Source organism: Piliocolobus tephrosceles, chromosome 14 (genome assembly GCF_002776525.5).
Source record: "Piliocolobus tephrosceles isolate RC106 chromosome 14, ASM277652v3, whole genome shotgun sequence".
Classification (NCBI taxonomy): domain Eukaryota; kingdom Metazoa; phylum Chordata; class Mammalia; order Primates; family Cercopithecidae; genus Piliocolobus; species Piliocolobus tephrosceles.
In genome coordinates this window covers 88,704,910-88,718,068 of record NC_045447.1, presented here as the reverse complement: position 1 = coordinate 88,718,068, position 13,159 = coordinate 88,704,910, and the positions used below count along the sequence as shown (strand labels likewise).

The 13,159-nt window shown below is 38.3% G+C and overlaps 1 protein-coding gene across 1 annotated transcript in view; it reads right to left on the bottom strand.

The window, feature by feature from the left end:
* The window catches only part of RORB (RAR related orphan receptor B), a 195,158-nt gene that overhangs the window by 20,058 nt on the left and 161,941 nt on the right, over nt 1-13,159 (bottom strand). The window contains exons 5-9 of the mRNA XM_023213294.3: nt 11,319-11,440; nt 9,832-9,964; nt 6,890-6,997; nt 4,528-4,638; nt 539-651 (exon numbers count right to left, since the gene is read on the bottom strand). Of these exons, the coding sequence (XP_023069062.1) occupies nt 539-651; nt 4,528-4,638; nt 6,890-6,997; nt 9,832-9,964; nt 11,319-11,440 (587 nt within the window). The remainder of the gene's footprint in view (nt 1-538; nt 652-4,527; nt 4,639-6,889; nt 6,998-9,831; nt 9,965-11,318; nt 11,441-13,159) is intronic.

The window sequence follows — 13,159 nt, the reverse complement described above, 5'->3', positions numbered from 1 at the left end:
TACTCTGGGTAGGAATGTCATTTATAACATACCTGAGAAGTGACTAGGTAGTACCTACTAGAACATGACCTATGACACGGAGCTCACTGCTTTACACAGAAGTCCACCCCGCTGTGTAACAATTCTCATCATTTGATGGTTCTTATTTTGAATAAAAATCTACCTACTTTTAACTTTGTCCAAGACCTGGCTCCTGAACCAGCACAAAGCCCTCTCTTTCTTCACATATGAATTTTGAAGACTTGTTTCCTTGCTTTGAGTGTTTGTTCTTCCGATAAAACACCCTTGGTTTCTTTGATTTGTCTTCCTGCACCTTGGGTTCAGATCTGTCAGTATCATCCCTCTACAAGAAAGCCCTTTTTGCAATCTATGACAATTCACTAGTCTCTCTTTTAAATTGCATACCTCAAAATTTACGCAGTCTTTGGTAACTTTCAGAAATTGTTGCTGCTGAGAAATTTCCCTTGATTTATAAGCAGGCCTTTTTGCTCACTGTGCTCTCTTTTGGTTGTGGTGGCTCTGTGATCTGGGGACCTACCTTTGCCAAGGTCTCATCATCCAGGTGATTCTTCTGAATCACATGTTGAAGTGCAAAATAAATTTTTTCCTGAAGCTTCTGGACCTTCCTTGGTTCTATAAGCCAGGCTCGGTCTGATGAAAGAAAGAGTAGATAAGTGGAGGGAACATCAACTTTATTTTGCTTCACCCACATATATAAGTGCCAAACTTCAGACCCATTTCGTATTACTTAGTTCTAAGTTGCTTCTGAAGACATGTCATTATTTACATAAAACATAAGTATTTCATAGGCAATACCAACATGCCAGGAATGCACAATGTTATGACACGGGAAGTCACTTTGCAGAAAAGGACACAATGGTTCAGATGATCTGCTTCTTTGTTTCTTATTGTCTGTGACAATTTACATCTCTCACTCTTTGCTTTGGACATATGCTTAGGTTTTCTTTCAAAGTAGAAGTTAGCGATTTGTGAAGAAGAATTATAGAAGTGAAGAAAATCACAGGAATATTTTTGGTGTTCAGGATCCCTTTTCCTTTTCTCAGCTTATTTTCTCATCAGATATAAAGCTGAAGCTATGTTAGAATTTATATAGCATAAACATAAATCAGTTTCAAAAATTCACTTCTAAGTTCTATTTTCCTATATTGAATTCTTAAATGGTGAATAGGACAATCCCTTCTTTCCTTCCCCCTCTCTTTATCTGTTTCTCCCTGCCCTCAGACCCTCTCTCCCTTCTTTCCTTCCTTCCCTCCTTTCTTCCTCTCTTTTTTCTCCCTCCCTTCCTCCCTCCCCTCCCACACTTCTTCCTTCCCTCCTCCCCCTCTCCTTCACTCTCTCTTCCTTCCTTCCTAGAAGATTTATACACCATGGTGACAAAATTCAGCCCAGTGCCTTAGTTTGGACCTTTATGGAAGAGACACCCCAAATCTTCAAATGCCGAACAAATACTCATGGAAAAGAACTCGAACATGATCTTCCTGAACACAGTTCAGGTCAGGTAAGAAACTCAATTCTGTAACCCTAGACAGGATGAAGACAAGTCTAGCCAACAGTTAAGCAAACCCTTACGTAAGTGAGTACAAAAGCTTTCAGTGACAATTGTCAATCAGAATACATTAAGTTCCACTCCCTTTCCCTTCCCTAAGCTGTTTGGAGCTGAATAAACAGTGGCTTTTATGTCAGGACCCTGGAGAAAGAATAGGGGGCTGTCTGGCAGGAGATGGAGCCTACATAGGCTGGAAATCTTTTTGAATATGGCACTAAGCCAGGGTGGCAAATGAGGTATTTGGAGTTCATGAAGCCTCTCAGTGTGGGTCTGCTAGCAGCACTGGAAGAGTCCCCACTAGGTAGAGTAAACCAAATTGCATGCTTCCAAACTTCTCAGAATTTAATGATGATAGCATGTTTTTTTCTAGAAAAAGGTCAAAGAGCTCAGCTGATTTCTAATTCAGAAGGAAGAGGCTAGCTTTTCTTCTGATCATTTTCACAGATTGTTCATATTTAATATATTTAATATTTCATATCTTAAATATTTGCTGCTTAAAATTTACTGACTTGCTACAAATACACCTAAAAAGAAGAGTGACTCTAACGCTTCCTTTGAGCAAACAAGAACTAGAGGAAAACCATCTCCCTCATCTATAGATCCACTGGCTTAGATTTAGTTTTCTATTGAATATTCTCAATGGAAATAATCAAATGCAATGAGAAAATGGTAGAAGGAAAATTATTTGGCATGTGGCTGCTAACAGAGAAAAGTATTCTTGTCACTTCTTCCATCTATCTTTGTGCTTCCAAGCCTGGGAAACTTTCTAGGGTTTAAAAAAAAAAAAAGGCCTAGAGGAACAGCTTGATTTTAGACAGAGCCATAAAAGAAACTGTTAGTAAAAACACTCTATGTGATAACTAATTTCCATTTTTGATAAAGTGGTTAAATAAAAAGCAGTAGCAAATTAAAAATATCCTGATAAGACCATCGAGAATCGTATTAAGTATAATAAAGCCTAACAGATAAAAACTGTAGACATTGGTGTTACTGGAAAATATCGCTACGATGGCATGTTAAAATTATAACATGTAATCTTACATCACAGGTAAGATTAATTTCTTTCAGTTTCATTGAAAAATATAATAGGGCATATATAAGAAAAGAGTTCTGGTCTCTACAGATAAATGGGTAACAGAAGAAATGAATCTCTTGCCTTAAAAATTAGGCAGGAATTTGTTTTTCTTTCTGTAGAAACCTGTCAGTGATGCTGTTACCGCTTAACCCAAAATGTAACATAACAACAGCTCAGTAAGTAACTGAATTCTCATTCTGGCTAGACAGCCATATATTTATTACTACATTATTGTCGTTATATTATTATGATTATATTATTTATTATATTTTAAGCTGGCATATACTTGTTTTGTTTTGTTTTGTTTTGAGACAGAGTTTCGATCTTGTCATCCAGGCTGGAGTGCAATGGCACAATCTCGGTTTACTGCAACCTCCGCCTCCTGGGTTCAAGTGATTCTCCTGCCTCAGCTTCCCAAGGAACTGGAATTACAGGCACCCACCACCATACCTAGCTAGTTTTTGTATTTTTGGTAGAGACAGTTTTTCACCATGTTAGCCAGGCTGGTCTCAAACTCCTGACCTCAGGTGATCCGCTGGCCTCGGCCTCCCAAAGTGTTGGGATTACAGGCATGAGCCACCACGCCAGGTGTAGCATATACTTTTAAAAAGTATTTCACTCACTACAGTTCTAGTCGATCCATAAATATCGTCATACCTTGAATTCTTTGAAAACTTGGCATTTCTGTGCATTTTAGAGCCAGCAGAGGTCTTAGTTATTATGGAGTCCATCCCTCTTATTTTATAGAAGAGGAAACTAGGGCTCTGAGGGGTCAAATGTTTAATATCACACAGATACATGGTGACAGAGCTGGTACCAGAATGTCCACCTCCATGTCTGAAGTTTTTCCTCTTCTACTGGGCAGTCTTCAGTATTAGTAATTTTCCCCTCTGCTGTCCTCACCTCCTTTTAAAACTCCTGATACAGGTGACCCTTCTACAATGTGGGTTTGAACTGTGTAGGTCCAGTTATATGAAGATTTTCCTTCTGTTTCTGCCACCCCGGGACTGCGAGAACAAACCCTCCTCTTCCTCCTTCTCCTCAACCTACTCAGTATAAAGACGACCAGGATGAAGACCTTTATGATAATCCACTTCCACTTAATGAAAAGGAAATCTGTTTCCTCTTGCTTATAATTTTCTGAGTACCATTTTCTTTTCTCTAGCTTACTTTACTGTAAGAATACAGTATACAATACATTTAACATGTAAGGTATGTGTCAATCAACTGTTTATGTGATCAGCGAGGCTTCTGGTAAACAGTAGGCTATTGGTAGTGAAATTATTTGGAGTCCGAGGTTACATGCAGATTTTTGACTGCATGCAGGGGATTGATGCTCCGACCCCTGCGTTGTTCAAGGTCAAATGTATTGCTAAGAAAATAGGCACTAGGATTTGTCTGAAGTGAGCACATCAACATGAATTTGGGCAAAGATGCCAACACAAGAGGTATTTAAAGAGTAGTAAGTGTTCCTTTTACTTATGTAGGTCCCCATTCTGGAGCTTTCGTTTAGGTACATTTCTACTGTGTCTCATCCAACTGGACATTTATTTTCTAGGCACTTTATTCTTAAAGTCAAAATAGAACTTGGCTGTAACTTAGGCCACTATTTGTCTTCCTTTATTTGTTAAGGAATGATTCTGCTTATCTGAATCTGGAATAACCCCTACCTCATGCTCTACTCTTGCTTTTGGGCCAAAATTGGTCATTTTAATAAACTTGAGGCTACTTCCCTTTTCACTGTCCAAAAATATCAAAAGCCTGGTAAAGAAAATACAGTTCTGTTGAAGTTTCTCCTGAACACTTTGGCTTAGGCAGGTGTCATCAATGTTAAAAATAGTAAAACAAGTTCTTAAAAATGGTAAGAGAACTGAGACTGCCCTACCTGGAGATATCAGAACAGCAGATGAGAACAAAGCGATCTCCTCCTCGGTCAGCTGCAAGGAACACAAATTCTTTGCAAAGTCAAATGCTTCATTCACTAGGTCATCAGAACCTATAAAGGAGAAGAAAAATGGAATAAAAATACTTGAACTTGAAATGGGGCAAGAGTAAGAAAAATCTGAGCTATCCAAGGAGGTGCATACTAGACTTCTAGAAAAGATATTTTTTAAGTTTCTAATTATAAAAAGTGACTGACACTAATCAAAGAATGAAAAAATTGGGCAACATCTTGGCCAGGCAATCAAAGTTAACATTACCTACCAACGACAAGCAAGTAGACTTAGTGCGTGAGCAGTGTCACATCTGCTTGGGAATCCATACTATGATTATATCCTTATAAATTTGAAATGCTTTCGCATTAAAGAATATAAAATAAGTGATTTGGGGATCCTTTACAATAGAGATAGTATTCATAGAAAACCTAAAACATTACATATAGGGGCTGAGAATTGTCAGTCTTCGTAGCACTTGAAGCTAGCAATGTAAGGTATTCTGGTCTTTTAAACTGAGACGTTAGAAATATATTATGGAACAGAGATGAGATACACTTCAGTTTTGCAATTTCCTTGGAAATTTGATTAAGGAGCTAGAGTTCATTTCTTACTACCTTCTAATGAATGACTCACAGGTCAGTTGCTTAGCTGTTGTGAATTTTGGAAAATAATGTTGCATCTCTACACTGATCCCTGGTAAATGTTTATTTGATGAAGCTGGAAATATACTGAGGTTGCTTGCCAAGGCTTTTCCTCCTTTCTTGAAAATCTAGCCCTTGGAGATGACATGGATGTGTATCAACTGTAGAAGGGAAACATTGCCAGCCCCAATGGACTTGTTGTTGGCTGCCATATCAACTAACAGCACAAGAGGTGAAAGGGCAGTGGCCTTCTTTGGTGTCCATGGGCAGGATATGGAACAGATGGCACTATCAATCGTTAAAACCTTTCCTGGCATCAGCCCATCTTTGCTAATGTTCTTCCTATCCATGCCATGCACTGATGACTGGATGTGATGATATACAACACTTCCAAACAAAGACTGACTCTGTTAGTGCCTTCCCACAGGAATGGTCTGGGATCATTGTGGGCAGGTTGGCATGAACTCTCTGTGCTCCCAGAACTTTGTGAATTAACTTCCGTGGGTGAGAAACAAGTAGAGGAGCTCCTCTTTGAATTAACTATGTTAACTCATGATGATAAATTGACATAAGAAACTTAAGAGGTCACCCCATGGATGACCAGGGGTCTACGCAATATACAATAAAGTTGAAAAAAAAAAGCTGATTTCACAAAGAATGATCTGTAATTCAGCCCAGCTCTTTTAGCATCAGTCTCCAGTTCTTTTTCTTTTCTTTTCTTTCTTTCTTTCTTTCTTTCTTTCTTTCTTTCTTTCTTTCTTTCTTTCTTTCTTTCTTTCTTTCTTTCTTCCTTCCTTCCTTCCTTCCTTCCTTCCCTCTCTCCCTCCCTCCCTTCTCTTTCTCTTTCTTTCTCTCTCTTTCTTTCTTTTCTTTCTTTCTTTCTTTCTTTCTTTCTTTCTTTCTTTCTTTCTTTCTTTCTTTCTTTCTTTCTTTCTTTCTTTCTTTTTCTTTCTTTCTTTCTTTCTTTCTTTCTTTCTTTCTTTCTTTCTTTCTTTCTTTCTTTCTTTTTTCTTTCCTTCTTTCTTCCTTTCTTTCTTTTTTTCTTCCTTCCTTCTTTCTTCCTTTCTTTCTTTTTTTCCTTCCTTCCTTCCTTATTTCTTTCTTTCTTTTTTTTTTTTTTAATAGGGTCTCGCTTTGTCACCCAGGCTGTAGTGCAGTGGTGTGAAGATGACTCACAGTAGCCTCCATCTCCCAGGATCAAGCAATCTTCCTGCCTCGGCCTCCCAACTACCTGGGACTACAGGTGTGTGTCACATGCCCGGCTAATTTTATTTACTTATTTTATTTATGTGAGATGGAGTCTTGCTCTGTCACACAAGCTGGAGTGCAGTGGCATGATCTCGGCTCACAGCAACCTCCGCCTCCTGTGTTCAAGTGATTCTCTTGCCTCAGCCTCCCGAGTAGTTGGAATTACAGGCGTGAACCACCATGCCCACGTCTCAGTAGGGTTGTTTTCAGGAGGGTCCTCAGTTCTCTCTTTCTTTTGTATCGGAGGCCACAGTTACAAGATCAGGAGAGGCTCGCCTGAATTAGAAGCTCACCTGGTCCATCCCCTATCGAATAATGAGATACTGGTTCACATCAAAGGTATTTCATTTGCCAATTTCAATCTAAGTGGAGAAACTGATGGTAGCTAATAAAATTGTGTCCTCATCAAAGGGAAACTTACCTAAGGCTTTGAACATTTGCATTCCTCCATATTTTCCTTCAAACAGAACAGTGTTGTTTAATGGGTTGAAGGCACGGCACATTCTCACTAAAACCACTTCCAAGCAACCTATGAGTAAAAAATAAAAATAAAAATAAAGTAAAAATATACATATATATCCAATAATAAGAAGTTATTACTGCATATAGCTAAGAGACTTTCAAGAACTTTAAAACACACAGAGAGACACATACAGACACACAGGCACACACCTGCAGAAATCCCTTAAGTGCCTTCCCCTAAAATAACTATTAGGTAGGTGCAAAAATAATTGCAGCTTTTGCCATTGAAAGTAATGGCAAAAACCTAATATATTTGCACCAACTTAATATGTTAGAAATAAAGTTTTCTTGATACTTACATGAAGAATTAAGGAGAAAATATATTTTACAGGTGGCTAAGCTGGAGGGCAGTGACATTATTTGTTGAAAATACATTTCTCTCTATTTTTTGACTAATATTAAAGCTAGTTTGATTCTTGAATTTGCAATTGATGAAATGAGGGCAGGAATTTTGTCTGCAGTGATAGGCAGCCATGATTATTGTATTCACTCTTGCATCTCCAGGACCAAGAAAAGTTTCTGGCACATAGTAGTTGCTAAGTAAATATTTATTGAATGAATTTGTTTACTACCATTGTTTTTCCCTTTGAGCACTATTAACATCCTGAGGAAATACTGCTGCATAGCTTCTCCATGTTTTGGAGAAATGGACTTTTGCCCCATAGTGTCGTTGCAGTTAACAGCCAGACTCAGCAGCCACAGATTTGCATGAGAGCATCATTCTGGTGATTAGCCTACAACTTTGGTAGCTGTCTTAGGCCACCACTTTATCTTTGTGTCTCTGTTTTATTTCCTTTGCCGTAAATATGTTTGCTGATTTCTCTCTGCTTGTCTTTGGTATGTCACCTAGCATAGAGGCTTATACATGGGAAGGATTTGCAAGTATTGATTGAAGGAATGCTTTTCTGACACACACAGTAGATGGGTACCATTTATTGAGTATCTACACAATGGAAGGAACTTTCTTTGGCCTCTTACATTCATTTTTTATCTTTGCTCCTTAGAGTAACTATTTCAGATGAGTTTATTTGCCCTATTTTATGGAGGAGTTATGCGAGGCCTACCTTTTTGACTAGAGTCAACATTTTTACACCAGGTAGAGATGTTAAAGGTTATATGGTTCAGTGGTTCCCAAATGTCAGCCCATGGATTGGCTATATCTGAGTCTTAGTTAGAGATACAGTGAACTGGGTTCCCCTCTGGGAGATTTGGATTCCATGGGACTCACGGTGCCCATGTCTCTGAACTGTCAATAGTCTCCTTTGATGTTGTTGATGCAATTCTGAGTTTGGAATTCATTGTTTCTAGTCCATCTCTTTATTTTACAAATGAAGAAACCGCTATCTAGAGAGTTTAGCTCAAGTTCACATATCAAGTGTGGCAGATTTCACTTTTCAAAGAGGATCAGAAAAAATATCTTCCATCCCATATGTTTTCTAGGACCTTACCACTCCCCTATCAAGTAGTGGAATCCATGTCTCCTGTCCTTAAATCTGGGTGGGCCTTCATGACCGATGGTATATAATGGAAATAGCAATATTTTGTTTTCTGAAGTTAAGTTAGAAAAGTCTATGCATTTCTGCCTTGTTCTCTTGGGGTGCTAGCTTTTGGAGCATAGTGATTATGTTGTGAGCAAGTCCAAGCAGTCTATGGAGGGTCTCACGTGGAGAGGAACTGAGGCCCCCAGCCCAGTTCCAGGCTGTCAACCAGCACAGCTCATCAGCCATGTGAATGAGCCAATTTGAAAGTGGATTCCTCTGCCCTCAGCTGAACTGACTCAGTGAATGCCACATGGAGCAGAGAGAAGGTCATTCCTGCTGAGTCCTGCCCAAATTGTAGCTTTGAGAGAAAATAAATAATTCCTGTTGTTTTAGTTAAATTTTGCAGTGGTTTAGATGACTGGTACATCAAGTTGGCACTTCAGTCTAGGTTTTCATCAGCTTGCGTCATTGGGTAAAGAAGCAGCAATATCTTAGAATAACAGTTATATTTGGCCCAAGTTCAAATGCCAACTTTGCTGTGTACTGGTTTTGTAATATTGAACATAGATCTTCAGTTCTCTGAATCTTTTCCTCCTCCTCTGTAAGATGGAAATAATTATATATATGATCTCACAAGATTACTTGAGATGTCATAGGGAAACATAAACATATATGTATGTTATTTTACATATGAGTATGTTACTATTATTATCATGGCCTAGGACTATGAAAATTCACATAAACACCATCATGGTTCTTATCTTCTATTTTCAAAGGGGCCCAAGAAAGACAAATAATTTCTTTTTTCTGTTTGGTAATAACATCTGCAAAGTCAATCATATGCAGAGTTTCTTGAGCTACTTCCGTTAAAATTGTGTGTGTCAGAGACTGTGTGAGGGAAGGGTAGGGAAAGATTAGAGTACTGTGGAGTTTCTCCTGGTGTATACTGGCTGCAGGCTATCCTCATTAAAATGATTGGAAATGACCACAGAGGCAGAACTCAGCTAGCCTGCATTTTTTTTTTCCTTTCACAGAAGGCAAGGAGTACGTTTTAGCGCCGGCTCAGCAATTCAGCCACCTTGACACGCTAATTACTTGCACTGCCTGTCAAGCTGCGTATCTCAACCTCCGCAATTAATAGCTCCACTTTCAATAAGCAAAATTGTATTTGACTTCAAAGGGGAACTGAATGAGTATCAGGGCATTTTTATTACTGAGCGTTTCCTCGGGGAGTTGGCTGACAGTGTGGGTGGTAGAAATGAGCTGCATATCGGAAGGAGGATTTTCTAGAACCAACACAGTGCTAAGGGCTGACCACATCCTTATCTGAAATAGGCCCCCCATGAATCTTCTTGCTTACCTGACTTCAGAAGTAGAATTTGATCATTTTGACAGAGCTCCATGAAGCCTGTTATCCGCTTTGCAAACTCCACCACGTATTGGATGGCGTGAGTGATCTGGATGGCACATTGTTGCCACAGTGCTTCCCTGGACTTCAGGAGAGAAGACGCACAATGTAAATAGGGCAAACGACGTATGGAGAGTCAACAGAACACTCAGATTTGCCTTCCTGGTGCTTACCTGTCAGTTGGGGCCCAAGGAGGGAATTTATATGATTCCTTTAAAAAAAGAGGGCAGTACTTTTATTTTTTTTCCCCTAAGATAACATTTTGACCTGTTTGGACCTCAGTAGGCCAAAATGATCAAAGTACTGAGGCTGAAATAATAGCAACGTTGTTTATAGTATGTAAGGATAGCTTTGTTATTTTCTTTACTATTTTTTTCCTCCTTTTCCTCCTTCTCACCTAAACGAAGCCTGAGTTTGTAAAGAAAATAACAAATCTATCTTTACATACTATTAATACAAAAAGCAAAGCTTTGCATTGAGGGATAGCGGTTTCATTCACAGGCTTCCATGACGTCATTTTCATGGGTACCTGATGGACACTAAATTTGTAATATTTTTATGTTGTGTCTTTTTTCCAGACCTACAGAGATTGTTTTTTGGCATAAAAAGAATTCCAAGGAAAAACGCATTATATCAAATCCAATCATTCTCCTAAGTTCAATAGAATCCCCCAGATATATTTTAGTCCTCGGGTTATTTTTTGAAATGTGTTAATTCTAATTTGTATTGACCATAGCGACACAATACCTTTGTTTCCCTATTTATATAAAAAAACCTAGGATTTAATTGTTCTGGTGGAGAAAAATCAGCATATTGTAAACATTTATTTAGATATACACACACTTATATATTTTATTCAAGTTCCATCTACTGGTAGATTTTGTAATTGAGGATCTCTATCCCAAAGTAATATAATGTAAATGCTGAAAAACAACAATAAATTCCTCTTAAAAACTTCTTCAATAAACCCAAAGAAATAACTTTGGACTCTTTTTAACATGTAGGGCAAGAAAAAAATTTAGAAAGCTTTGTTCTATATATTTGTTGTGTAAGTTTGTGACAGTTACAACTATTGTGATTATTACATTGCTCCTGCTTCTTGCCTCGACCCAAGAATTCACCAAGAGATGTTCTAAAGTCATTTGATGAAGGCACAGTCTCTGTAGTCACTCAAATAGGGCAGTGGTTTTCAATCAGGGTAGTTTTGCCTCCTTGGAAACAGGTGGCAGTATCTGGAGACATTTCTGGTTGTCACAAGTGTGTGTGAGGGTGATGCCACATCTAGTGGGTAGAGCCAGGGATGCTGGTAAGTATCGAACAATTTTCAGGATGCCCTTACAGAACAGAATTGCCCAGTGCAACATGCCAATAGTGCTGAGTTTGAGCAAGACAGCAATAGGGTAATCACAGAAAAACTTTCTCATGGTCTCCCAGAGTACCTTGCTTTGATAAGCTTTAATTTCTTCGTAGGTGTGGGTCTGCCACGCCAGCTGGTGCAGCTCTTCCATGGTGTATTGACATGTCTCCAAATGGGACTTAATGATGTTCTGTGCAATTCGATCTGTGAGAAAAGATATCAAGTCAAAGTTTTGTGAATAAAATCACTCTGCTCATTAGCTTTTAATGTGTTGACTATAAGAATGCCTTTTGGAGATACTCCAACAGTATTAAAGTGTCTTTAACATTGCTATCTATCTTAAAATCTTCAGACAAACTCTTTATTGCCTTTTTTCAACTTTCAGTATTTTAATCAAAATTTACTGCTTTCCTCCAGATCTTTTGATCACAACTTAGGGGTTTTACAAGTTGTAAACCATTCAAAGGTATTTATTTATAAAAAAGACATAAAATTATCATATTTCTTGCTTTTGGGCTTGGAAGTCAACTAACAGTCTTAACACTTGTACTCCAAAACACTTTAAAATGTTTTGAAAATCACTAGAACCCTATTGTTTATCTCAGAAAAGGGGCATTAAAATATAAATTTATTTGCCTATATATGTTTTAAAAGGAAGCATTAAAGAATAAACTAAAAGAAAGGCTATGTATAGAGGAAATAGGGAATAGAATACAGGGACAAGGAAAGAAATTACATTTTCTGATAATATTTTTGTAGATTTGACTTTGGGGCAATGTAAACATCTGACATAATAATGGGAGAGGTGGTATACACAACATGATATTGGCTTATGAGTTGATAATGATTGGAATTGGGTCATAGGGAGCACTATATTCTCTTTTTTAATTTTTTACATAATAACCTTTTTCTTTTAAAAGGTTTAAAAATGATTAAATGATTATATTCACAAAAATTAGTAGCAAGCACAGTTTTGGGCAGTTTATCTCAATCCAGTTGTATTTCACATTGTATCTTAAATACCAATCATTTTGGGTTTTGAGACATGAAAGCTGAGCAATAGAACCAGATAAAAGGGGAGAGCTGTCCTTTATAAAAGCCTGCTGTGGGAAATCGAGACCTCCTGGTCAACACGGTGAAACCCCATCTCGACTAAAAAAACACACAAAAAATTAGCCAGGCGTGGTGGCACCCTCCTGTAATCCCAGCTACTCAGGAGGCTGAGGCAGGAGAATCGCTTGAACCTGGGAGGTGGAGGTTGCACCACTGCACTCCAATCTGGGTGACAGAGCGAGACTCGGTCTCAAAAACAAAGCAAAACAAAACAAAACCAGCCTGCTGTGAGTCCCCTGAAGGCGGCTAGAGCTAGGAGGCAGTCCCTCGTAATCCCACCTGCTAGTTGAAAATAAACTTTTCTTGTATTTCAGGTTGTGCCATTTCAAACGTAAGTTCTGTTCTTTCTAAACGGCCAACCCCATTTCTCCAGGACAGCCCTCAAAGCAGCATTTGGGTGTCTCCTTTCTATCTCACTCAGCTTCTGGTATACAGGGTACGAAGTAAATTACATTTTAGTGATGTAGAGAACAAAAACTTGTAAACTTAAACTTCTAATACATTTTCCAAAAAAAAATCTCCTATAGACCATCACCCAGCACATTGGAAACACTGAATAAATGGTAGCCACCGTTATCCTTATTAGGACAGTCTGCATAGTTCATCATCAGGGGAGCAATATGATGACTCCAGTGGAGATAAAATTCAGGGGATATATTTAATTCTGCAATCCATCCTACTGAAGGAAGATATTTCAATATTTATTAGAGTTTTTCAATCAAAATAAAATAATACACATAGAAGATGCTACCAAATGCTAACTTCTGACGATAGTTCTACTCTATTGGGTTCAGCATTGAGCATTTCAAG